The sequence below is a fragment of the Peromyscus leucopus genome, chromosome 5, assembly GCF_004664715.2.
Source record: "Peromyscus leucopus breed LL Stock chromosome 5, UCI_PerLeu_2.1, whole genome shotgun sequence".
In the NCBI taxonomy this organism is placed as follows: domain Eukaryota; kingdom Metazoa; phylum Chordata; class Mammalia; order Rodentia; family Cricetidae; genus Peromyscus; species Peromyscus leucopus.
In genome coordinates this window covers 125,158,401-125,182,456 of record NC_051067.1, presented here as the reverse complement: position 1 = coordinate 125,182,456, position 24,056 = coordinate 125,158,401, and the positions used below count along the sequence as shown (strand labels likewise).

General features: G+C 55.3%; 1 protein-coding gene across 3 annotated transcripts in view; it reads left to right on the top strand.

The window, feature by feature from the left end:
- Piezo1 (piezo type mechanosensitive ion channel component 1) overlaps positions 1-24,056 on the top strand; it is a 69,463-nt gene that overhangs the window by 35,995 nt on the left and 9,412 nt on the right. For 2 of the 3 annotated variants that reach the window (XM_028880847.2, XM_028880846.2), the window contains exons 2-27: positions 76-171; positions 6,708-6,830; positions 7,747-7,786; positions 7,906-8,053; positions 10,371-10,536; positions 10,652-10,865; positions 10,954-11,125; positions 11,246-11,332; positions 11,411-11,498; positions 12,457-12,557; positions 12,817-13,074; positions 14,196-14,307; positions 14,397-14,575; positions 14,657-14,805; positions 14,948-15,130; positions 15,394-15,509; positions 15,920-16,080; positions 16,222-16,398; positions 16,774-16,899; positions 16,983-17,183; positions 17,604-17,808; positions 22,149-22,253; positions 22,807-22,960; positions 23,226-23,469; positions 23,549-23,645; positions 23,738-23,909. In XM_028880847.2, the coding sequence (XP_028736680.1) occupies positions 76-171; positions 6,708-6,830; positions 7,747-7,786; positions 7,906-8,053; positions 10,371-10,536; positions 10,652-10,865; positions 10,954-11,125; positions 11,246-11,332; positions 11,411-11,498; positions 12,457-12,557; positions 12,817-13,074; positions 14,196-14,307; positions 14,397-14,575; positions 14,657-14,805; positions 14,948-15,130; positions 15,394-15,509; positions 15,920-16,080; positions 16,222-16,398; positions 16,774-16,899; positions 16,983-17,183; positions 17,604-17,808; positions 22,149-22,253; positions 22,807-22,960; positions 23,226-23,469; positions 23,549-23,645; positions 23,738-23,909 (3,874 nt within the window). The remainder of the gene's footprint in view (positions 1-75; positions 172-6,707; positions 6,831-7,746; positions 7,787-7,905; positions 8,054-10,370; positions 10,537-10,651; positions 10,866-10,953; positions 11,126-11,245; positions 11,333-11,410; positions 11,499-12,456; positions 12,558-12,816; positions 13,075-14,195; positions 14,308-14,396; positions 14,576-14,656; positions 14,806-14,947; positions 15,131-15,393; positions 15,510-15,919; positions 16,081-16,221; positions 16,399-16,773; positions 16,900-16,982; positions 17,184-17,603; positions 17,809-22,148; positions 22,254-22,806; positions 22,961-23,225; positions 23,470-23,548; positions 23,646-23,737; positions 23,910-24,056) is intronic. The other variant, XM_037206329.1, reaches the window with a different exon arrangement.

Below are 24,056 nucleotides of genomic sequence, written 5' to 3'. Positions count from 1 at the left end.
CCGCCCCTCAGGGTGAGGGTTGCCCGTATTGCCGCCGCCGCCGCCGTACGTCCTAACCATCTGTTTCTCCTCCAGCCTCCCTGCTCCGCTTCAACGCTCTCTCACTGGTCTATTTGCTGTTTCTGCTGCTGCTGCCCTGGCTTCCAGGCCCCTCAAGACACAGCATACCAGGTAAGGGGCAGGGGCGGGGGGCGGGGGTGGAGCCCAGCTCCTTGGGGGACTCTGACCACAGGGTAAGGGGCTGGGTATTTGGATAAGCACTGTATAGCCACAGACTTGACTCCATTTTAGCAGCCTGGTAACTACTGAGCGGACCGAGGGTTACTTCTTCACTGCAGACTCATGGCCAGCTCAGGTTTTTTGTTTTGTTTTGTTTTGTTTTGTCCCGCTGACTGCTTGTCAGGGGGGTGGGGGGTGGAGTGGCGAGCCAGCTCTATCATTCTTGAAGGCAGCGGGAATTAGTGGGTCCTGGTGTCCCATTTAGGTAGAAGGTTTAGGGATCTGCACTGGGGTCCATATCATCTTCCAGCTAAGCTCCCAGGACTGACTCCATTGCTTCTTCTGTCTGGGGAGGCTCTGGCCAGCTTGACTCTATCACTCTGGAAAGCCAGGCCCTACCGTATACCACCTTGCTATGTAAGGAATTGGACGGCTGTGGGCTCCATCAGGGTCTGAGCTGGGCAGGGATAGCTTTCACTGTTTTGTGCCTTCCAAACAATAGACAGTATGCAGGCCAGCCCCAGAGTCCTGTCCATAGGAGGGACTGGACAATGGCACCATTGCAAATTAGGGAGAGGCTGCTACTGTCCTGGAGAGAAGACCACAGGCCAGGCAGGTCTCAGAGTGGCAGGATCTCCTGAGACCCTTCACACTAGCTCTGGTCACCTATGGCTTTGGTGCACAGAGTCTGTTTTGTGGTATTCAGTAACAGTAAGTGCTCAGTGACCCCCTCCCCACATTGACCTGCATTCCTGAAGTAGAGAAGGCCCTCTGTTGTCTCCTGGGCTTGAATGGAGAGGTCAGAGCTGCAGTTTATGGCAGCGACCTGGGGAGTGCTAGCATCAGTGTGAGAGACCCTGCTCCCAGGAGACACAGCAAGTGTAGTAACCAGTGTCTGTGGGTCAGCCAGGATCAGAGCGGGCTGTGATTGCCTGGAGCCCAGGAGAGGCATTTACATCCTCAGCACTGCCCTCAGAGGTGCTGGACTCAGTGTGCCTAGCTCTGTGGGGCCCAGTGAGTGCGAGCTTACAGTGGTTTCTGAAACAAGTCATGCTGCTGAGAGCCATACCCACCCGCTGGAGGTCAGACCGAGTGCCTTCTGGGGCTGCAGTCAGGGTGTGAGCCCAGCTGCGCCTTTTTAGAGGGCTCCAGGGATCAGCTTCCTGTCTCGTCTTGTTTTGGGGCATCTTTGGCTCATGACACCATCTACCTCAAAGCCACCATGGCCAACTGGATCCTTTCCATGTCCCATGGCCCTGCAGCCCTCTTCACTCCTGATGCTCTGTGGTGACGGTCACTGATGGCCCAAGACAGTCTCCCCTTGTTGAGTTGGCTGTGACGTCAGCCCCACCTCTGCCTTGGTCCCTTTTGCCGTGTGAGTCACATGTGCATGGGGGCAGAGATTGGGCAGGGATGCCTTTGGGTCCATCATTCTGCCAATGAGGGCACAGCAGGAAGGGCAACTCCTGCCCAGCTCAGGGTGCTTTGGAACCAGAAGGGGTCGTAGAGCATGGGTAGGATTTGGGCATTCGGGGACAGGTATTTCGGGAGTTCAGCCTGAGCAGTGTGTTGACAACCACTGGGGCCTTTGGCCAGATCCCTCCAAGACACACAGCCTAAGCGCTGGGCCCTTTCTCCTGGGTTGAGCCTCTGGTGGAGGTCTAGCTTCCATACTCTGCTCACCACAGAGTCCAGCCCCTCCGTCCCCAGGTCCTTTCTGGAAACCTCTTGTCTCGAGACGGTTTCATGCCCTGTGAGCAGCTGGAAACACTCCTGATCAACCGTGGGAGGTACAGACTCCCAGCCAGGCAGGAGGGATCACGCGGGAGACTTGGAAGGCAGGGTGGGAAGTCTTTCCCACTCGACCCTCCATCTGTCTATCTGTCCAGCCTCAGAGGCCCTTCAGGGACATGCTGCTGCCTGGTTTTTCCGGGTGTGAGAGGAAAATGTGAACCCGGCGGTGCAGAATGGAGCGCCCTGTGTGCGTTTATGATTTGTGCAGCTGCTGCCCTGGCACTGGCCCCTGGAAGGTCTGACACTGCTGGGCCCTGTTCCCCACGTAGGCGGCTGCCTGATTCTCAGGGTCTGGGCCTAAGTTGGGCTGCACAGAGAGGAGGTGCTGGATCGGCTTAGGGCTGGGTGTCCCAGGCAGGACGACAGGACAGAGTTGGGATGCATCAGAGCCCATGCTGTTGTGGGATCTGTTCTCAGACACCTGCTTGTAATTAGAGCGAGGAAGCCCAACCTCCCAGGCTGCCCTAGATCTCTGACCCCCGATTCCTTACTCTCCCCAAGGGGGCCTGCTCAAGTCTTAGCCTCACCAGTCCCTTGGTAACCCCCATCCCCCCCCAACACACACCCTGTGTAGATTCCATCCCCTGCTTTGGACGCACTGTCTCTCTCCCTGCTCAGCCCTGGGAAGCTACAAAGCCCTCTCACTCCGCTGAGCCTTGCCCTGTGGGTATCTCTATGGCTCTTAGCTGTTAGGGACCGTGTGAACTTCCTAGGCCTGTGACTGGGAGAGGGATAGTGGGGTGACAAAACAGTTGATTGGTAGGTAGCCAAATGACACTGGGGTCCCAGGCCTGTGAGCAGACTGCCTTGCCCTCCCAGGACAGAAACCTGCACCCTGAGACTGGGGCTTAGGTTTGCTGGGTCACAGCTGGCTTCTTGGTCTCTGGATTTACCCATGTTTTGCTCCGGAGCAGATGAGAGAGGCCTTCCCCAGCTTCTTCCCCTTGCTGGGTGAGCCTCCGCTCAGACTTGTGGTGTGATCCCTACCCTGTGCTCTCTTCATCCCATTTCCGTGTGTGGAGTCAGATGTACCAAAGACATCCCTTCCCTGCCGAGGACCCTGGGCAGCCCACCCTGGCCCAGCTCACATTAGAAGGGTAGTATTTGCCGACAGCTCATGAGATACCGTGGAGCGGTGTCTCTGCCCAGGGGTGGGCAGTGCTGGAGTCTGTTCCAAGTGAGGTCCAGTGGGGGCTGCGGTCACTGCGGGCAGGGCACGAAAGGCTCCAGAAGGTGGGGAGGAGGCAAGAATATGGGGAAGCACCTCTGAGCCTCCACTGACTGATCAGGGGATGTGGGAGTTCCAGCGGGGTCAAGTCCAGCAGGGTCAAGGCCATAGGTCAGGTGCCTGGTCTGCTATCCTCCCCTCCCCCAGCTCACTTCCTGTTTTTTTCTAGGAAGCGCACATTAATAGTCCATCTCTCTCTGCTGGTGGGTATGTGTTGCTGTGCGGAGCCCCTTCCTTGCCTGAATGGTACAGGGAGGGGTATTACCTCCCCAGTATGGGATGACAGTCCCTTCCTTGACGATGGGCTTCTTCCATCTAGCCAATGGGTCAGAGTCCAGTGTGTGGTAGGAAAGAAAGGTGACCAGGAACAAAGGTGGCTGTCATCCTGGGCCTTGGATGAGCTTGGCTAAGTCCAATGCACTCTCTTCCCCAGGACAGGGGTGTAACAGGAGTCTTAAAAGTTCTTATTAATAAAATCAAACCTGAGCCAGGTGAATGCTGGTAGATCAGATACAGAACAAGCCACAGCTATCTCATCTTGTCAGTTCCTCAGCTGGTCCTGTTTCCTCAGCCTGGAAGCCTGAGTCCTCATCCAGAATGAATCTCAGCTGCACTGCTGTTGCTCCAAAGCCTGAAAGCTTAACCAGCCAAATGCTTAACCAGCCAAATGCTGCTAGTTTCTGGTCCTCACGCCTTATATACCTTTCTGCTTTCTACCACCACTCCCTGGGATTAAAGGCTTGCTTTCTGGGATTAAAGGCATGATGAGTCACCATGCCTGGCTGTATCCTTGAACACATGGATTTTTGCCTCTGGAATGCTAGGATTAAAGGCGTGTGCTACCACTGCCTATCCTTTATGTTTAATATTGTGGCTGTTCTGTCTCTGACCCCAGATAAGTTTATTAGCATGCACAATATTTGGGGGGATACAATACCACACAGGGGAGCGGCTGGGAGCAATCAGGCTGGTAGAGGAGGCCCTGCCTGGAAAGGAGTCAGATGTGATGTGATAGGAAACTCAGGGCTTTGAGATTCTGGGCCCATGGAGGCAGGTGGGTCTGTGAAGGACCCAGTGTGGAGCTGGGTGCTGACAGTGAGTGGGAGGGCGGCTAAGCCTGGGAGCTCATCTGTCTCTTGGAGCCTACACTTACTCTCCCGTCAGACGGGCAGGGTTTACTGCTACCTCAGGGGTTGTGGCCAGGACCAATCAAGGGCTGACTCTCAGGTGAGAGTGGAGATTCCCCAGGCTCAGCAGGACCCCTGCCCAGCTGGTTGGTGTTGGTGGTGGAGAGCTCTTTCCAGAGTCGTCCATCCAGCCACCTGCAGGAGTCAGGGTTATTCCAGAAGTCGGGCTTTATCCTGCAGAGGCTGCCACACTGAGCCACCTCTTTCTCTCCTGGTGCTGGGCCCCACATGCAGGTAGATATCCTCACTCCACTTCCAGCCTCTGCTGTGACCACTGCCTCTGTAAGGTCTGGCCCAGGAGGGCTCTCCCAGAGACCCACTGCCTTCTAACTGCCACGGGGCTTCTTCCATTACTGAGATCACCTACCACCCTCCACCACATGCCTTCTTCCCTCATATGCCATCTCAGTGGGAGCCACTTCTGACAGCCCCCCCACACACTCATATCTATCCTGACGTGCCCGTATGTGGAGACATGGTGGAACCCCTGCCGTTGTGGTTCTCATGTAGTTTCCAAGAAGGACCGTGCCCTGTAGGACAGATCTTCCACGGTGCATGCTGTAATATTCATAGCTGAGCTGGGACAGCTCCTACCTCTGCACATGGCGACTGTCCTTCCTGGCGCTCAGGACCTACCATAGGTTCCTTAGGACCCTCCTTTCTGGTTCTTCTGGAAGAAACCAGCCATACCTTCACCTCTCAATGTTACTGGAGCTCTATGTGGGCCTGATCCTCCCAGCCCTGATGTCAGGGCTGCTCTTGGTGTTGGTCTTGTCCTGTGGTCAGGCTTGTCTCTTCTGTCCTTCGATGCCCTCCCAGAGGTTGGGCACTGGAGAGTACTTGGGCCACAGCTGGAGTACCACCCTGCTCTCTGGTGCCCAAGGCTTAGCTCAGGGAGTCAGTAAGAGAGGGGCACCTGGCCATACGCACAATGTGGCTGAGTCCCAGCACCTTCTGGGGTGGGAACTACAGGGAGGAAAAAAAGGAGTGGGTGTCACCCATGAGGCTATCCCAGCAGGGGCCAAGGTCAGTTCTGAGTCTATTCCACACACTTGGACTGTGCCCAAGAAACTGCACAGGACAGACATACTGGCAGTGGTAGCCATGGGGAGAGAGAGGACAGGTGTGATGCTGCTGGGCTGCCTTCATGGGAGACATGTGGCTCTGAGGCTTTCCATGCTGATGGCCTCAGTAGCCTTGACAGGACTGCTGGAGTGGGTTGACTGCCAGCAGGTGAAGAGCTAGAAGCTGGCCCCAGTCTCTGTCCACCTGTGAGTTGCCCGCCCACTCTCAGAGGGCAGAGGCAAGGACCAGAGCCCTGACCAGCTATGGCCACTTAGCCTGGTCTGCAGCCAAGGGCCTCCCTGCTGATTGGGCTGGCTAGGGTGGCTAGAGGCAGAACAGGGCTGCAGAACGCCCTTAGTGTGTGTGTATAGCCTGCCAAACACAGTATGTCCCCATGTGTCAGGGTCCCATGGATTGATGGCTGACTGCTAGCCTATTTCTTTCCCATGAAGTAATCTGTGAAATAAGACCTCTGAGGGCAGGTATTCACTCAGTGCGGCCTGAGGCTGGGGCTTGCAGCTGGGCCCTGCGTCCTGTTTGTCATGACTTTGTATGACTGTGGAAACTTCTGCTCTGCAACACCCCAGATGGAGGCAGCTGGCAACCCACTTCTTTGGGGACATCTGGCCCCCACCACCCAGGCCCCTTCTTTGGGATACTACCTTCTTCATGCCCTCATTTCCAGCCTCCATGCAGGGGCAGGTGGGCATGGCTGTGGTAGATAATGGCTTCCTATTCTCTGCTTGTTTCTTCCTCCTTGTTTCCAAGACCTAGCACTGACATCCCTGTGATAGCTAAATAAGAAGATTAAATCGTGTCTCTCCTGTTCAGTGTTGGTCTTTTGAGGGGCAGGGTGCCTCTGCATGCAACAGGACAGTAGGAAGCAAAGCCAGTGGAGCAACTGGCCGGAGTTGTTCCCCAGAGACCCCTAAACAGTCTCTGCCAGTCCCTTCCCCATTCTGGGATGACAGCCTCATCTATAAACCAGGGTTACAACAGTGCACCAGGCACCAGGAGGGAACATGTGCCCTGCGTGGGCTATTCTTGTCACTGGAGGCTCCCGCTGCCTCCTGGAAGGCGCCCTGAGTCTTGGTTCCTTGCGGCTGGTCCCCTTGCCCAGACCCTGTGTCCATGCTGACTTAGGCACACGGACAAGGAGGCTGCTAGCCTAGGCAGGATCCACACTGATCCTTGCTCTGCCCACCCTGCCACAGGTCACACAGGCCGCCTACTTCGTGCACTACTCTGCCTCAGCCTTCTCTTCCTGGTGGCCCACCTCGCCTTCCAGATATGCCTCTACACAATGCCTCACCTGAAACAGCTTCTGGAACAAAACTGTAAGTGCCTGAGGAGCAGAGCCGGGGAGGGGCGCTTGAGGACAGCAGTCCTGGGATAGAGGGGATGAGGTGCCAGCTTGCAACCTCAGGCCTCCAGCCTCATTGGGCCACCCTGCCTCACTCAGCCTTCTCCTAATATGGGCAGCCCCTGGTGCCTGGCCACGATTTATGTGTGACCCAGATGGCCTAGCCCGCATATTCCTGGCAGTGACGTAGTCAGTGGGGCCAGGCCAGTCCCAGAGTGGCATCAGGTGGGGACAGCCTCAGGCTTTCTGGTGTCCCCACCTGTCAACATCTTCCTCCTGTGTCTGCTTGTAGCTTAGTCATGTGGCTGTATAACACGAGGACTCCTCACTGTCCCTGCCCTACACCCAGGGACAGTGTCTCCACTCCTAGTCAGGGAGGGGCTGATGCCTGCACACCAGCTTTGTGTGTAGAAGCCCTGGGTTTCAGGTCCCTGCCACTCTGGAGCCCAGTCCAGCTTCACAGGCCATTTCCAGCCCCCCCCCCCCCCCACGATTGGGAGTCTCTGTCCTGCCACTCATAGCCAATGGACCAGCCAAGCAGCGTGAGTACCTGACTGGCCTCAGTTTCTCTGTCTGTGATTGGTGGCATGGTGGCACACACTTTTAATCTTAGCACTTGGGAGGCAGAAGCAGGAGGATCACTGTGAGTTTGAAGCCAGCCTGGTCTACAGAGTAAGTTGCAGGATAACCAGGACTACAAGAGAGACCCTGTCTCAAAAACAAATAAACAAACAAAAGAGATGACATTTTCAACATTCCTGAATCACTGATCCTCTGTTCTACGTGAGATCCCTAGCCATCATGCCCACGGGGCCCCTTAGCTTCCACCAGAACAACCACTGGGCATCCTGCCTGGCCTGGAACCTCTTCCTCAACTCTTTTCTCTACAGGCAGCCTTTGGGAGGTGTCTCGACACATAGGGGTTACAAGGTAAGATCCTCATCACTTCCTCACCCCCTGCTAGCCTCCCTTTGGAGTTCTCAGTCCTAAGGATAGCCTGGGCATGTCCCCACCCCCTTGTTCCACTCTGTTCTCCCTGTCCCTCACAGGCTGGGCCTGAACGACCTCAAGGACATCCTTAACACCACCAGGCTGGTGGCGCCTGACCTGGGAGTCCTAGTGGTGTCCTCTCTTTGCCTTGGCCTCTGTTCGCGCTTCACCAGGCAGGCTCGGCAGAGCCAGCGCACCCAGGAGCCGGTAAGGCACTGCAGCAGCCGTCCTGGTGAGGGTGTTGTGCTGAAGCCCCACTCGGTCTGGCAGTTTTGATTTGAACAAACGTAGACATTCAAGGTTAAGTTTGGAGGCTGTTTACAGGTAGCATGTGAAGAGGACTATGGGAGAGGAAAACATGTCCTGCCACATTCTCCCACTTCCAGTCATGTGGCTTTGTTCACGGGAGGCCTGCTCCGCAGGACCCCAGTTCTCAATCAACAGAACCCCGAAGTGGGTCTGTACTCTGGCAACTGTCACGTGTGGGCATCAGCCGAGCTGAAATGTGCTAAGTAGGAACCTGAGAGGATGCGGTTGCCTCCCTGCATGACCCGAGGCGCTCATTGAGCTTATTTTTAGGGAGAGACAGGGGCCTGCCGCTGTTCCCAGGCACCACGGCTGGACACTCAGCACCTTTGAGCCCTGCTCAAGGTCTGCAGTCCAGCTTTCCCACACCATGCCAGCCTTAGCCTGTTCCCCCAGGCCCCCAGCTGAGAGAGGATTTATGGCCACCCAGGTGTCTTGGGGCAGACACAGCCTGCTCTCAGACCCCGGGTCCCAGCATCCATGTATCAACACCTGACACTTGCTAGGCTTTAGAGGAAACCAGAGAGTGGAAGGGACTCCAGAGGCCTCAGGAGGTCGGGGGCTGGGTGGAGCTGTGAGGATCAGGTGGCTTGGGGACATCTGTCCCTCTGTCACACCTGTCCTTGTCTTCCTGTGCCTAGAATTGCTCATTTGTCACAATGCTCTCAAGAGGTTCCCAGAGCCTCGAGGCCAGCCAGGACTGCACAGTGAGACCCTGTCTCAAAAATAAAATCCATAAGCTGGGCGGTGGTGGTGCATGCCTTTAATCCCAGCACTCGGGAGGCAGAGGCAGGTGGATCTCTGTGAGTTTGAGGTCAGCCTGGGCTACACAGGAAAACCCTGTCTCAAAAAAACAAAAACAAACAAACAAAAAGAGGTTCCCAGGACTAGGCCGGGTCATCGTATCTTCTACCCCAGGGGCATCTCCTCTCCCTTGACTAGCAGAATATAGCTCTCCCTTCTCCCTCAGCTCCTCCTCCTCCAGGTCCTCTTTGGCCTTACTTCTAGCTTCTAAGGGCTTGTAGAAGAGGGGAGCTCACGGACTAGCTATTCTGTCTCCTGGCCTGACCTCCAGCCTTCTTGCTTCTAGTCGATGATAAATAGTACATCCCTGGGACCTTGATAGCGAACTCATCTTTCATGCCCAGGCTCCACAGCTTTCTTTGCAAGATGGGAAGCAGACTCAGAGAGGTTAAGCAACTTTCCTCAGGCTCCCCAGCATAGAGACAGCTGGAGCATGGGAGGTGCCCATGCCGTCTAGCTCCAGAGCAGCGCACTCAGCCCCAAGTCCCCAATAACCCCTCAACTGTTCCCAACAGGCACAGCTGGGGACATGGGCTGCCAGCGGCTGGCTTGAGCTGGGGCTGCTGACGACAGTTTGTGTTCTTTTCCACCATACTTTGGCTTTCCCCGAGGCCTGGGATGCAGCTCTGTTCTGGGAAACCTTCCGTCAGTGCCAGGGAAAACAGATCCTGTCAGGTCTCGGTCTCCTGCCCCAGGCAGGGGCTGTCTTGTTTCTTTTCAGGTAGCTGGTCACTGCTGTCATTCTGCAGGGCCAAAGAGGTTCAGGACATGGCACACTTCCTCTGCAGTGTGGGAAGACTAGGAATTGACTAGTTGGAGAGCTGGAGGTCCTGATGCTGCTGTGCCCCCCAGGTCTCCTACCCCTACTCCCTAGAGGCCCCATAAGATAGAAATGTAGCCCTGCTCTCCCTGACCTGTGGGATTGGAGCAATCACCTGCCACCTCTGGATCAAGGACTGTGGGTCTGAAGGTGCTCTAAAAACTGCAGTGTAGGGCATGTGGTATGCATGTGTACATGTTCTTTCCCTGCTTCCTAAAAGTCTCTTCCCAGGAGCCAAACAAAACTGACGTAGGGTCTTCAGGGACAGATTTGGGGTCTGGGAGGCTGTCCTGGCTTCTAGGGCATCGTGACCCAAGATGGGACAAAAAGAGATGCTTGGAGTGTTCCAGAATAGCTGGGTCATCCTGTGCCTGGCCCGCCAGGATTGTGGATGGGGCCCTAAGGGTGACACTTAGTGACAGAGCTGTAGTGGGAAGGGAGAAAGGCTTGGGCAGAGAGGAAGCTCTGCCAGGGTGTCAGGCTGTGGGCAACATCAGAGGGGCAGCTGTGGCACAGGCCGTATCTCTTACCTCAGCTAGGCAGATGAGGCTGAAGCAGCCTTGGGGTGATGATGCCACTTCCCCATGACTTTAGCAGGATGATGACGACATGGATGCTGCCCCAGCGGTGGCGCTCCAGGGAGCCCCTGCCCTGGCAACCAAACGCAGGCCGTGGCTGAGCTCCCGTTTCCGGGTCACAGCCCACTGGCTGCTGATGGCCTTTGGAAGGATGCTGACCATTGTGCTGCTGGCGCTGGCAGGTACCCTAGAGAGGGGTAGAGCCTTGACACTGACTGGCATGGGGAGGTGACTCAGAGCTCCCTGGTGGGCCAGGCCAGGCATGACCCCGAGGGCCTGTGCTCCCCCACCCTGTAGGTATAGCCCACCCTTCGGCCTTCTCCAGTGTCTACCTGCTGGTCTTCCTGGCCATCTGCACGTGGTGGGCCTGCCACTTTCCTCTCAGTTCCTTGGGCTTCAACACACTCTGCGTCATGGTGAGCTGCTTTGGCGCCGGGCATCTCCTTTGCCTCTACTGCTACCAGACAGCTTTTGTCCAGGGTGTGCTGCCTCCTGGCAGTATCTGGGCCAGGTAAGGCTTCCGTATGGGCCTTCCCAACCAGCCGTGGCTCGGCCGCCCTCGAAGCTGGCGGTCAGTGACAGGCCCTCCCTCTGAACAGGGTGTTTGGTCTCAAGAACTTCATAGACCTCCCCAACTGCACCAGCCCCAATGTGCTGGTGCTCAACACTAACCACTCCTGGCCCATCTACGTGAGCCCTGGCATCCTGCTGCTGCTCTACTACACGGCCACCTCTCTCCTGAAGCTCCGAAAGAGCCGTCCCTCAGACCTGGTAAGTCCCTGCCATCCCCTCTGCTGGCATCTGCTACGCTGGCGAGGCGGAGGTCCTGAGGCAGATATCCTGGGGCCCTCCCAGCTCCAGGACTGGTACTCAGGGTTCTGGTCTCCACAGAGGAAGGAGGCACCTAGGGAGGATGAGGAACATGAACTGGAATTGGACCAGCTGGAGCTAGAGTCCCAGGCTAGGGATGCCAGCCAGGTGAGCAGGTGGTCATGGGTATCCCAAAGTCATGGGGGACCACCTGCAGCCACTAGCTCACCCACATGTCTTCTGCAGTGTGTGATACCCACGTCCACAGGACCTGACATTGACAACTGCACTGTGCACGTCCTAACCAGCCAGAGTCCTGTCCGCCAGCGTCCCGGTGAGTTAGAGGCCCAGTGGCCAGGGGGATGCCCTCCTATGAACACTCACTAGCAGTGGCCCATTTTGCTCTCATCTCTCTGTGGGCAAGTCTAGGACTGCCCCCTGGTGGTCATAGGTCTTATACACACACTCCTTACCTTAACACCCAGACCTCACAGGGCCAGTCTATGGCTCAGTAGCTGGTCCCCAAGACCCTTTGGGTGGCCCTCCAGGTCTCACATTCCCATGGCCCAGGGTCCCAAGGGCCTCTGTTGCCCTGGGAGTGTTGGCCTGGAGTTTCACTGATTTGCATTTCTGTGGAGACTGCTAGATCTTTTTCTGGGTTCTTATTTCTTTATTTTGAACTTTAAAAAAATCTTTAATTACATTTATTTATTTATTTTGTGTGTGCGGGAGAGAGTGTCAAGCTATTGTATGCATGTAGAAGTCAGAGGGCAACTTGCAAGACTTGGTTCTCTCTTTCTACTATGGGTCTTGAACTCAGGTCCTCAGGCTCGGTGGCAGGCACCTTAACCTGTTGAGCCATCCTGCAGACCTCTACTTCGAACTCTGGGGTTGAGATTATTTTCTGATGCTGGAGATTGGCTGTGGGACCTTGTGTGCCTGGCTTTATACTGTACCACTGAGCTACATCTCCTGACCTTCACTTATGCAATTGTCATTGTGTGATGCATGGGAGTCACAGATCTGAAAGGGCCATCTCCTGCACCAGAGTCTTAAAAAGTGAGGCCAGTAGGGTCTGGTCAGGGACACATGACATTCCAGAAGGGTTAGATTCTTCTGTTGGTTTTGGCCAGCATCCACTATGAGTGCCTAGTGGGCCTGACCCTCTCCCATCCGTAAGGCCCAGCCAAGTGCAGGTGGCCTGCTCCATGCTTTAGGACCACACTGAGTATGGGGGAGGGAGGGACTCCAAAGGGTTCCTATGTGGTAGCTAATCTCAGTCCCACCCCCAGCACGCTCCAGGCTGGCTGAGCTGAAAGAGATGTCACCACTACATGGCCTGGGCCGCCTCATCATGGACCAGAGCTATGTGTGTGCCCTGATTGCCATGATGGTAAGGAGCAGCCCCCAGGGACACTGCCATTTCTTATAGAATGCAGGGGAGTGGGATGTAGAAACTGAGGCCCACAGTCGTGTCACTAGAAACAGTGCTGGAATTGTCTGTGGAAGTCACCAACGTCCCACATATGTGTGTGCAGTGCATGTATACACAATGTTGTATGTGGGCTACCTCATGGGGGCCTTACTGTTGGGGGCTGAGGAGCTGGCCAGGTGTCCCATGCAGTCCCTGCTCACTGACCCTGGCTGTCCAGGTGTGGAGCATCACGTACCACAGCTGGTTGACCTTCGTGCTGCTGCTCTGGGCCTGCCTCATCTGGACCGTGCGTAGCCGCCACCAGCTGGCCATGCTCTGCTCACCCTGCATCCTGCTGTATGGGCTGACACTCTGCTGCCTGCGCTACGTGTGGGCCATGGAACTCCCCGAGCTGCCCACCACCCTGGGCCCTGTCAGCCTGCACCAGCTGGGCTTGGAGCACACACGATACCCCTGCTTGGACCTTGGTGCCATGGTGAGTGTCATCTGCCACATCTGGGCAGTGGTGGGATTTTTGCCTGGGAACTCAGGAGGATAATAGTGTTAACTGGTCACTTGTTCAATTAGGTAGAGACTGTAGGAGAGTATGGTTTTTGGGTTTTTTCGTTTGTTTGTTTTTGTTTTTCCAGACAGAGTTTCTCTATGTAGCTTTGGAGCCTGTCCTGGAACTTACTCTGTAGACCAGGCTGGCCTCAAACGTGAGAGCTCTGCCTGCCTCTGCCTCCTGAGTGCTGGGATTAAAGGTGTGCGCCGCCGCCGCCGCCGCCGCCGCCGCCGCCGCCGCCGCCGCCGCCACCACCACCCGGCCATAGGAGAGTTTGTCTTAGGTCAACATTGAGTTACTATGGGTCCACCCTAGAATATAGAAGTTGTGATAGGTATGGTGGCGCACACCTTCAATCCCAGCACTGGGGAGGCTGAGGCAGGTGGAGCTCTGTGAGTCTGAGGCCAGCCTGGTCTGGGGAGGCTGAGGCAGGTGGAGCTCTGTGAGTCTGAGGCCAGCCTGGTCTACAGAATGAGTTCCAGGACAGCCCAGGCGACACAGAGAAACCCTGTCTCAAAAAAAAGCCAAATACATATATGTGGTGTATGTGTTCAAAGCCTATTTGCTGAGTGACTGGCATTGTGCTGTTGCAGATGCTATCTCCATGTCCTTGATGCTGTGGGAGTCCCTGTGTATTCTGCCTGCCTGACAGGGCCCCATTATGTGACCCTGGGTGTCCATGACTTGTGTCTGGTCAGTTTGGTTCTTGAGTCACCCAGGTGTTCCTGCATGAGGCAGGTGTATAACAGTGTCTTGATACCTGCCCATTGTTTGTGGGCTGATGGATTGTAATGTATCTTATGAGACTGTGAGCCTATATGTGTACTAGTATGAACATCTGTATGCATGTGAGCGTAAACATGTGAGTTTGGCCGAAGTATGTGAGATTGTGAACCTGGGTCTGTGAGGCTTTCATGTGGATCTGTGGATCTGTGGCCATGCAAGCCTACACATATGAGTGAGGTTGGATTCATGGTCATGGGAGGGGCCGAGGGCTTTCCATGGCCCTATGTCACGGACTGGGTCCTCGGTGACACCCCTGCTCCCCACAGCTGCTCTACCTGCTCACATTCTGGCTCCTGTTGCGCCAGTTTGTGAAGGAGAAGCTGCTAAAGAAGGCAAGGGTGCCTGTTGGACTGCTGGAGGTCACAGTGGCAGAGACAGGTGAGTAGCATGTGGGGTGGGGGCGGCCTCCACCCCCACTGTCCTCTCTCTGCCAAGGCCGTCACTCTGCCTTCTGTTCCGTTCTGCAGAGCCCACACAGACTCAGACGCTGCTGCGGAGCCTGGGGGAGCTGGTCACAGGCATCTATGCCAAGTACTGGATCTACGTGTGCGCCGGCATGTTCATCGTGGTCAGCTTCGCTGGCCGCCTGGTGGTCTACAAAATCGTCTACATGTTCCTTTTCCTGTTGTGCCTCACCTTGTTCCAGGTGCCCACCGTGATGGGCAGGTAGGGCTAGTGAGTGGGGCTCTGTCCCTCACCTGCCCTGCTCACCAGTTACCACCTGTAGGTCTACTACAGCCTGTGGAGGAAGCTGCTCCGTGTCTTCTGGTGGCTGGTGGTAGCCTATACCATGCTGGTGCTCATCGCGGTGTATACCTTCCAGTTCCAGGACTTCCCCACCTACTGGCGCAACCTCACCGGCTTCACGGATGAGCAGTGAGTCGGGCACAGCCGAGCTGATCCCTTTGGGGCAGCCGTGGCACCTTTCCCTGGTTCCCACCCCGTGCCTAGGCTCTGCCCCTGTTCACGTGGGTCTGGGGCCGGGCAGAGTGAGGTGCTGATGGCTGTCTTCTGCCAGGTTGGGGGACCTGGGCCTGGAGCAGTTCAGCGTGTCGGAGCTCTTTTCCAGCATCCTCATCCCTGGCTTCTTCCTGCTGGCCTGCATCCTGCAGCTCCACTACTTCCACCGGCCCTTTATGCAACTCACTGACCTGGAGCACGTGCCCCCGCCGGGCACCCGTCGCCCTCGATGGGCTCACAGGTTCACTGCCTTCAAGGGCCATGGGTGCTGCGGGTTTTCTTAGTTTGTGGGGCTGGGGTGGGGTGGGGTAGCATTGGGAGCTGTGTCACAGGGTTAGCGGAGGCTTCTCGGCTTGAAGAGGAGCCGTGGTGCTGTTCTGGTCCATGTGCGCTTGGCCTGGCGTTCAGATGAAACACAGTGGGGATGTTGTGCGGAGGTGGGGGCTGCCCCGGGGGGAGAAGAGACGGCGACACAGGCAGGAAGTGACTCTTGGATTCCCCCAGGCAGGACACCGTGAGCCAGGCTCCTCTGCTTCAGCCGCAGGAGGAGGAAGAGGACGTCTTCAGGGATGATGGGCCGGCCGTGGACGGGCCTCACCAGGCCACACAGGTCCCCGAGGGTGAGTCTGGAAAGGGTGAGCAGAACACAGCCCCACAAGGCGCACAGGGTGTCAAGGAGTGGGCCTCTTCGGTTCTGCCACCTCCTGGATGTGGATTTGAGGAAGGCACACCTGAGCCCCGAGGGCTTCCACCCTCCTTTCTGGCTCTACCCTTCTCCTTGAGCCCAAGCCCCTCCTCATACCAAGCTCCACCCCACCCCATCCCCACCGAGCCTCATCCTCCTCACCTAACCCTGTCCCTCTCTCTCAGCCTTACCCTTCCTTACTGAACCCCACCCTCGCCTGATCACCGAGTCCCTCCCCTTTCACAGTCCACCCTCTTAGCAATTCCCACTGAGCTTCTACCTCTTGACTAAGCCCCACCCCTTCACCGGGCTCTACCCCTCCTCACGGAGCCCCCACCTTCACAGGTGAAGCCAGCAAATGGGGCCTGGTGGCTGACCGGCTGCTGGACCTAGCGGCCAGCTTCTCCGATGTCCTCACCCGCATCCAGGTGTTTGTGCGGCGCTTGCTGGAGCTGCACATCTTCAAGCTGGTAGCCTTCTACACTGTCTGGGTGGCCCTGAAAGAAGTGAGTGTAGCATTCTGGGCTCAGTCTCCTGGTCTGCAGCGGGGTCACTGGTGGCCTGGCTTGGCTGGCTGCCCTAGAGCCCGGCCTGATGGGTTGTGGCAGTTGTCCTGGACCTGGTCCGCTGCCTTCTGTTCTCCACAGGTGTCTGTGATGAACCTGCTGCTGGTGGTGCTGTGGGCCTTTGCCCTGCCCTACCCGCGCTTCCGGCCCATGGCCTCCTGCCTCTCCACGGTGTGGACCTGCATCATCATTGTGTGCAAGATGCTCTATCAGCTCAAGATCGTCAACCCACACGAGTACTCCAGCAACTGCACCGAGGTACAGGCATGGGGAGGCATCCCTGGGGCCCAGGGGCCTTTGAGGAGCTGTCCCAACTGGAGAGATTCCTCCTAGAATGTGGAGACACTGGACCAGTGATGAGAGTAGAGAGACACTCTGGACAGCTGTGCCTAGATATTCTCCTGGCTCCATCCTTTCTCTCTGGGCTTCTGTTTACACCTCTGGCCTTGGCCTGCCCCCTTCCCCATCCAAGTGGTCCCGAGACGGACAGCCCTGTGAACCTCTGGTAGGGCAGCTATGGTCTACCCTGGACCCAACTGGAGCTTCAGCTGAGGGATGGGTTTAAGATAGCACCCACAGTCCCCACTCCATCCTGACCTGGGACCCGAGGCTCATGCTCACCCCTCTTTGCAGCCCTTCCCCAACAGTACCAACCTGCAGCCCATGGAGATCAACCAGTCTTTGCTGTACCGTGGCCCTATTGACCCTGCCAATTGGTTCGGGGTGCGGAAGGGCTTCCCCAACCTGGGCTATATCCAGGTGAGTGGGGACCGGCAGCCAGGGCGGATGGTCCCTGATGGTCCCTGATGGTCCCCACTGACTGCTGACCCCCGCCTTCACAGAACCACCTGCAGATCCTTCTGCTGCTGGTATTTGAGGCCGTGGTGTACCGGCGCCAAGAGCACTACCGCCGGCAGCACCAGCGGGCCCCTCTGCCTGCCCAGGCTGTATGCGCAGACGGCACCCGCCAGAGGCTGGACCAGGACCTACTCAGCTGCCTCAAATACTTCATCAACTTTTTCTTCTACAAATTCGGGCTGGAGGTGAGACTGGGTGTCCGCACGTCACTCCTTTGGTCAGGACCGATGGCGGGAGGCTCACCGGAGCATCTGTAATGACGTCTAAGTGCTCTACCACAGCCTGCCCTGAGCTAGCTGAGAGGCTCGCCACAGTGCCCAGGAAGGCCGGAGAGTTCAAACTGTGTCCCCCTGCAGGAGTAGGCCAAGGCTGGCCAGTGTTTGAAGTTCAAGTCTTCCCCAGCCATGGAGCCCCCCATCCCTGAGCCTTGGCCTAATCCTAGAAGTATGGTGGAGATGAGTCTCGCCTCTGCTGCCCTCCTAGGACAGTAGTCTGGGTGACTGGCCACTCTATGACCTCAAGGCAGGGGTCCTCTGAGCCTGTGGACCTGGAGCAGGTCAAAAGTCCCTTCCTACCATTATGTCCATCCCTTGTATCCCCTCCAGATCTGCTTCCTGATGGCTGTGAATGTGATCGGGCAACGCATGAACTTCATGGTGATCGTACATGGCTGCTGGCTGGTGGCCATCCTTACACGCAGGCGCCGTGAGGCCATCGCCCACCTCTGGCCTAATTACTGTCTGTTCCTCACACTGTTCCTGCTGTACCAGTACCTGCTGTGCCTGGGCATGCCACCTGCACTGTGCATTGGTAAGCCACGGATTGAGAGCCTTGGGACATGTGGTTGCATGGAAACTCATTGGCTTTTCCTTCCTGGGCACATCTAGATTCCTGTCCAGGGCACTCATTATATCCTCTGTGACCTGCACCTTCTCTCTGGGCCACTTGAGCTGTAGCTGTGACATCTTCACACAGTGCTGGCCTGAGGTTGGCTTCCTGAGGGCAAGGTGACCGTGCGCTTGCAGGGCTGTGGCCTCTCGTGGCAGCCTCCTGCAGCAGCACCGATGTCAGCTGTGTGGTCTATTAAAATGGTGCCAGTTCGTTCTTGCAGCTGTTTTCAGTTTGGCCTTTGCCCTGTATTGTAGCAGGCTTTCTGCTGGGCCACCACCCAGCTTCCAAATCGTGATACGGAGACTTCTTCTTAGTTATGAGTGCTCCACCTCATCTTCTGCTTGTCCCACTAGCTCTTGTAACTTAATTTAACCTGTTTCTCTTCATCTACATTTTGCCTCAGAGCCGTTTACCTTTCTTGCCTTCTGTGTGTCCTTCTCTAGTGTCTGGCTGGCTGGTGGCTGCCTGGCTGATTGGCCCTGGGCATCTCCCTCTACTTCTCCCTCCTATTCCCTCCTCTCTTTTTCTCTGGAGCCTAGATTCCTCCTCCTCCTTATTCTCTCTGCCTGCCAGCCCCGCCTATCCCTCTACTGCCCAGCTATTGGCTGTTTAGCTTTTTATTAGCCCAATCAGGTGCCTTAGGCAGGCAAGGTCAAACAAATGCAACACATCTTTATGTAACTAAACAAACGCAGAATAAGCCAATGTAACACATCTTTGCCTATGTCAACAAATGCAGCATAAACAAATGTAACACATCTTTGCCTATGTCAACAAATGCAGCATAAACCAATGTAACACATCTTGACATAGTTAAAGTATTATTCCATAACACTGTGTTCTCTGTCTCTTTCATCCAGCTTTTGCCATCCCTGTGACATTTCTGGACAGCCAGGCTGGTGGCTTTGTCACATGCCCCAAGGGTTGGGAGTGCTTGGCTTGGGGAACCCTATGTGCATGGACTTCATTCATGATGGTTCCGTGGAGGTGGTGTGGCCCATGACTGTAGCCAGGCTTGCCCATTTGACCTGTTCAGGAGCAATCTTGCCTGCCCACATCTGGTTGCTACAGACAAACGTTTAACACAGGGTGACCCTGCCTACTGCTCTAGTGATGGTCTGTCTTTCTGTTCTCATGTGTCTTCAGTCTTCTGCTAGCTTTTCTGTAGGGGAGAGCTCAGATTTTTTCAACCACCTGTTTAAGGTTTTTGTTTGTTTGTTTGTTTGTTTGTTTGTTTGTTTTAGCATCCTTGGGGTAGAGATGGAGCCCATGGCTTCACACATTTTCAGCAAGTACTCAACCACCGAGCTACACCCTCTTCTTTGTTTTGAACAGAGTGGAAAGGGTTTCAGGTCCTCAGTCTGTCCTCCTGCCTCAGGTTGTGGGGACCCAGTAGGCATCCTGACTCATCCTGCTCTGCCAGCTGGGGTTTTCCTTGTCCTCCGTGTCCTTGAGGAATGGACAATCTCTCCTCCCTGTGAGATTGCCTGGGATGTCTCCCTTATCTGGGTTATGTACCTAGGAGAGTTCCAAACACTTCAAACAAGTTCTGAGAGTGTCCTGGAGGTATTGTGTCTTCTTTCTGGTGACCTTAATCTTTGTGACTCAGTTACAGTGACATCTGCCAGGTTTTCCCATGACATTTGTATTTTTCTCCTTATTTAATATCACAAGGGGATGCTTTAAGATTATACAAATCTCATTTCTCATTCAGCATCTTCTGAAAGAGAGCTATTGCTCCTTCTGTTTGCTTATTCAGGTGTTTATTCAGATGTGCTGAGACCACTGTTTTTTCCCTTTCTCTACTCTGAGACCACTGCAGTGGGCTTTGTCTCTCACACCTTCTAGCTTTGGCCGCAGGCATTCCCAGCCCTCTCATGGCCTGGCCTTCCCAGACACGTTGACATTTCCTGCTCTTGGGACCCCTGTCTCATCTTGTGCCCTGACACCAACCCCTGGCCACAGAGTCCCAGTCTGTTCAGACAGAGCTTTGGGACAGACCTATTGTGACTAGGTCACTATCTGTGGTCCACTACCTATGGTCCACATGGCTAGTGGTGCCTCCTCCTTCCCTAAAGCATGGTTTTCTTTTTTCATTTTTTTTATTAAGAGATTTTTCTATTCATTTTACATACCAACCACAGATTCCCCTCTCCTCACTCCTCCTGCCCCCCAGTCTCCCCCCCACAACTCAGCCCCTGTTCCCACCTCATCCAAGGCAAGGTCTCCCATGGGGAGTCAGCAAAGCCTGGTACATTCTGTTGAGGCAGGTCCAGGCCCCATCTCCCTGCACCAAGGTTGCACAAAGTGTCCCACCATAGGCACTGGGCTCCAAAAAGCTGGCTCATGCACCCAGGATGGGTCCGATCCTACTGCCTGGGGGCCCCTTAAACAGTTCAAGCTAAACAACTGTCTCACCTATTCAGAGGGCCTAGTCCAGTACCATGGGGGCTCCTATTGGTCCACAGTTCATGTGTTTCCACTAGTTTGGCTGGTTGTCTCTGTACATTTTCCCATCATGATCTCGATGTCTCTTGCTCATAAAATCCCTCCTCTCTCTCATCGACTGGACTCCTGGAGCTCTGCCCAGCACCCAGTCATGGATCTCTGCATCTACTTCCATCAGTCACTGGATGAGGGCTCTATGATGACAGTTAGGGTATTCAGCCATCTGATCACCAGAGTAGGCCAGTTCAGGTACCCACTTGACTATTTCCAGTAGTCTAAGATGGAGTCATCCTTGTGGATTCCTGGGAACTTCCTTAGCACTCTGTTTCTCCCTATTCCCATGATATCTTCATTTATCATGGTATCTCTTTCCTTGCTCTCCCACTCGGTTCCTGTTCCAGCTCGAACCTCCCATTCCCCTAGGTTCTCATCGCCCATCCTTGCCCTCCATTACTCCCCCTTACCCCCAGTTTGCTCATGTAGATATCATCTATTTCTCCTTTGCTGGGTGATCCGTGCGTCCTTCCTAGGCTCCTCCCTGCTAGCCTCCCTGGAGCTGTGGGTTGTAGTCTGGTTATCTTTTGCTTTACATCTAGTATCCACTTATGAGTGAGTACATACCAGGAGCATGGTTTTCTGTGACTCTTACTGGTTCCTTTCTTCCCAGTACCTTCTGGGGTCTTCACTTAGTGATCTTCCAGTTTGTCACTGTCTTCCTACAATACCTAGACCACTTTCTTTTATTTATTTGTTTGTTTGTTTTATTTAAATAGCACTTTTTCATTTATTTTACATACTGACCTCAGTTTCCCATCCTATGTCTCTAAGACTCCTAGCAATAGTGGAAAGGATGCCTCAATTGGCCATCTACTGTAATCAGATTGGTGACCACTTTCTTTTGATATAGTATGAGTTGTACTGTGGTATTCCATCCTTCAGGATTGATGAGTTTACAGAAGGCCCTGGTTCGTTCATTTCTTTATTTATTTTGGGTCTTTGAGACAGGGTTTCTCTGTGTAGCCCTAGCTGCCCTGGAACTCACTTTGTAGACCAGGCTGGTCTTGAATTCAGAAATCCACCTGCCTCTGCCTTCCAAGTGCTGGGATTAAAGGCGTGCGCCACTACTGCCCAGCTTGGGTCCTGGTTCTTGACAAGTGTGCCAAACACCCTGATTGCTCCTTAATGCAGCCCTCTGAAGTCAGCCCTGCCCTTCCTCGGGTATCAGTCTATCTTCTGTCCATGTCACAGAGCAGAAGGGTGCAGTGTGCTCTGTTGCGATTGGTTTCTTTCTCTTAGTGGGTGCAGACAAAATTCCTCAGGTGTTTGGGTCTCTCAGGGGTTTATATTCACTTAGGTGGACTTCTTCCAGGTGTTGTTGCCTCAGCAACAATATTCAGGGTGTGTGGTGCCATAATAGTTGAAGGATTTCTGGATTATTTCCAGCTTTGGGTTATTATTTTATATGTTTCATGCTATGACATTGTTTGAACCATAATTCATTCCAAGTACTGGCGTCTCCTTGGGAGGTACCTGCCCTGTCTCAGGTGAGGCTCACCATGGTCTGCCTTCTGACCCATTGGTGGGCGCCTCTGCTCTCCTCCCCAACCCCCCAAGCCTGGTGTAGTTTCTGCTTTGCAATCATGTCCTGCTGGACTCTGCGTCTGTGGGTCAGTGTTCTTGAGACTGTGAGTGGTGTTGAGAACAAGTTCTAACCACGCTGGAAGTGTGACACAGCCACTGGCCTCTGGGGCTCCTGGGAGCAGAGGGGTGAGGCCAGCTTGTGTCCTTTCTGATGTGTCCCCTACACACAGACTACCCATGGCGCTGGAGCCGGGCCATCCCCATGAATTCCGCTCTCATCAAGTGGCTGTACCTGCCTGACTTCTTCAGAGCTCCCAATTCCACCAACCTGATCAGTAAGTGCAGCTCCACAACTCACCCCAGGATACCCGCCCACCCCACCGGAGAGTGTAAGGACTATACAGGCCTTATACTGTACCCCTATAGAGGCGGGGTGCTTGTTGGATATGCGGGGACCTTTGCCTGGAACCAGCAAGGGACGCGTTGTCTAGGTGTTGACAGTTGAGCGGTGCGTCACTCCCTAGGAGAGCCATGCTGCCGTGCAGCCTCATTCTCATGGGGCTGAAGGTCTGACCCTCACGCAAGTAAACCACGTCCAAGCGTGTATGGGTGAACACAGTGATGCAGACCTGTGTGGTCACCGGTGTGCACACGGACGGCCCTGCAGTGTGCAGGGAGATCCGCAGCAGCCCACGCTCCCTGACACGTGTGCACGTGTACAGCACACATACAGACCGGTGTGTCCTCAGTCTGACACCTTCCTGGTTCCAGCTTTTATGTACGGGCACTTTCTCAGTTGTGAAATGGGAGCGGGCCCCTCAGCCCCTGGCAGTACGTTCTTCCTCACGGGCAAGCCGCGCGCCCTGCAGCAGCTCTCCTGTCCCGCAGGTGACTTCCTCCTGCTGCTCTGCGCCTCCCAGCAGTGGCAGGTGTTCTCGGCCGAGCGGACAGAGGAGTGGCAGCGCATGGCAGGCATCAACACCGACCACCTGGAGCCCCTGCGTGGGGAGCCCAACCCTGTACCCAACTTCATCCACTGCAGGTAGGTCCCACACTGCCCACTCTGAAGCACCTGCTAAGAGGGCATAGCTGGCCGGGCGGTGGTGGCGCACGCCTTTAATCCCAGCACTCGGGAGGCAGAGGCAGGCGGATCTCTGTGAGTTCGAGGCCAGCCTGGTCTCCAAAGCGAGTTCCAGGAAAGGCGCAAAGCTACACAGAGAAACCCTGTCTCGAAAAACCAAAAAAAAAAAAAAAAGAGGGCATAGCTGGGCTGACCCAGCAACCTCAGTGATATCCCCACTTGCCAGGTCCTATCTGGATATGCTGAAGGTGGCCATCTTCCGCTACCTGTTCTGGCTGGTGCTTGTGGTGGTGTTTATCACAGGGGCCACCCGCATCAGCATTTTTGGCCTGGGGTACCTGCTGGCCTGCTTCTACTTGCTGCTCTTCGGCACTACCCTGCTCCAGAAGGAGACACGAGCCCAACTCGTGCTGTGGGACTGCCTCATCCTCTATAATGTCACAGTCATCATCTCCAAGAATATGCTGTCGGTGAGCAGACTGCCCACCCAACCCTGCCCCAGGCCTCCCCGGGAGCCCTGGATTAACCTGTCCCCTCTCCTGACCCCAGCTCCTGTCCTGTGTCTTCGTGGAGCAAATGCAGAGCAACTTCTGCTGGGTCATCCAGCTCTTCAGCCTCGTGTGCACAGTAAAAGGCTACTACAATCGTGAGTGGGCGAGAAGCGTGGGTGAGGGGCAGGCACAAGACTTCCCACTGCTTCTGATACTGACCCCAGCCATGCTGGTCTCTGCCTCGCAGCCAAAGAGATGATGAGCAGAGACTGGGACTGCCGGCTGCCGGTGGAGGAGGCTGGTATCATCTGGGACAGCGTCTGCTTCTTCTTCCTGCTGCTGCAACGGCGCGTCTTTCTCAGCCACTACTTCCTGCATGTCAGTGCTGAGCTGAAGGCCACTGCCCTGCAGGCCTCCAGGTCTGCCTAGCTGCTTCACCCTGGGGTGGGGAAGAGTCCCTCATCCTCAGCACAGGTTTCCCTAGAATAACATCTCCTCTTGATCCTGTCACCAAAAGGGAGAGCAAAGGACTCCTAGCACCTTGGTATCTCACCAGAGCTGCCCTT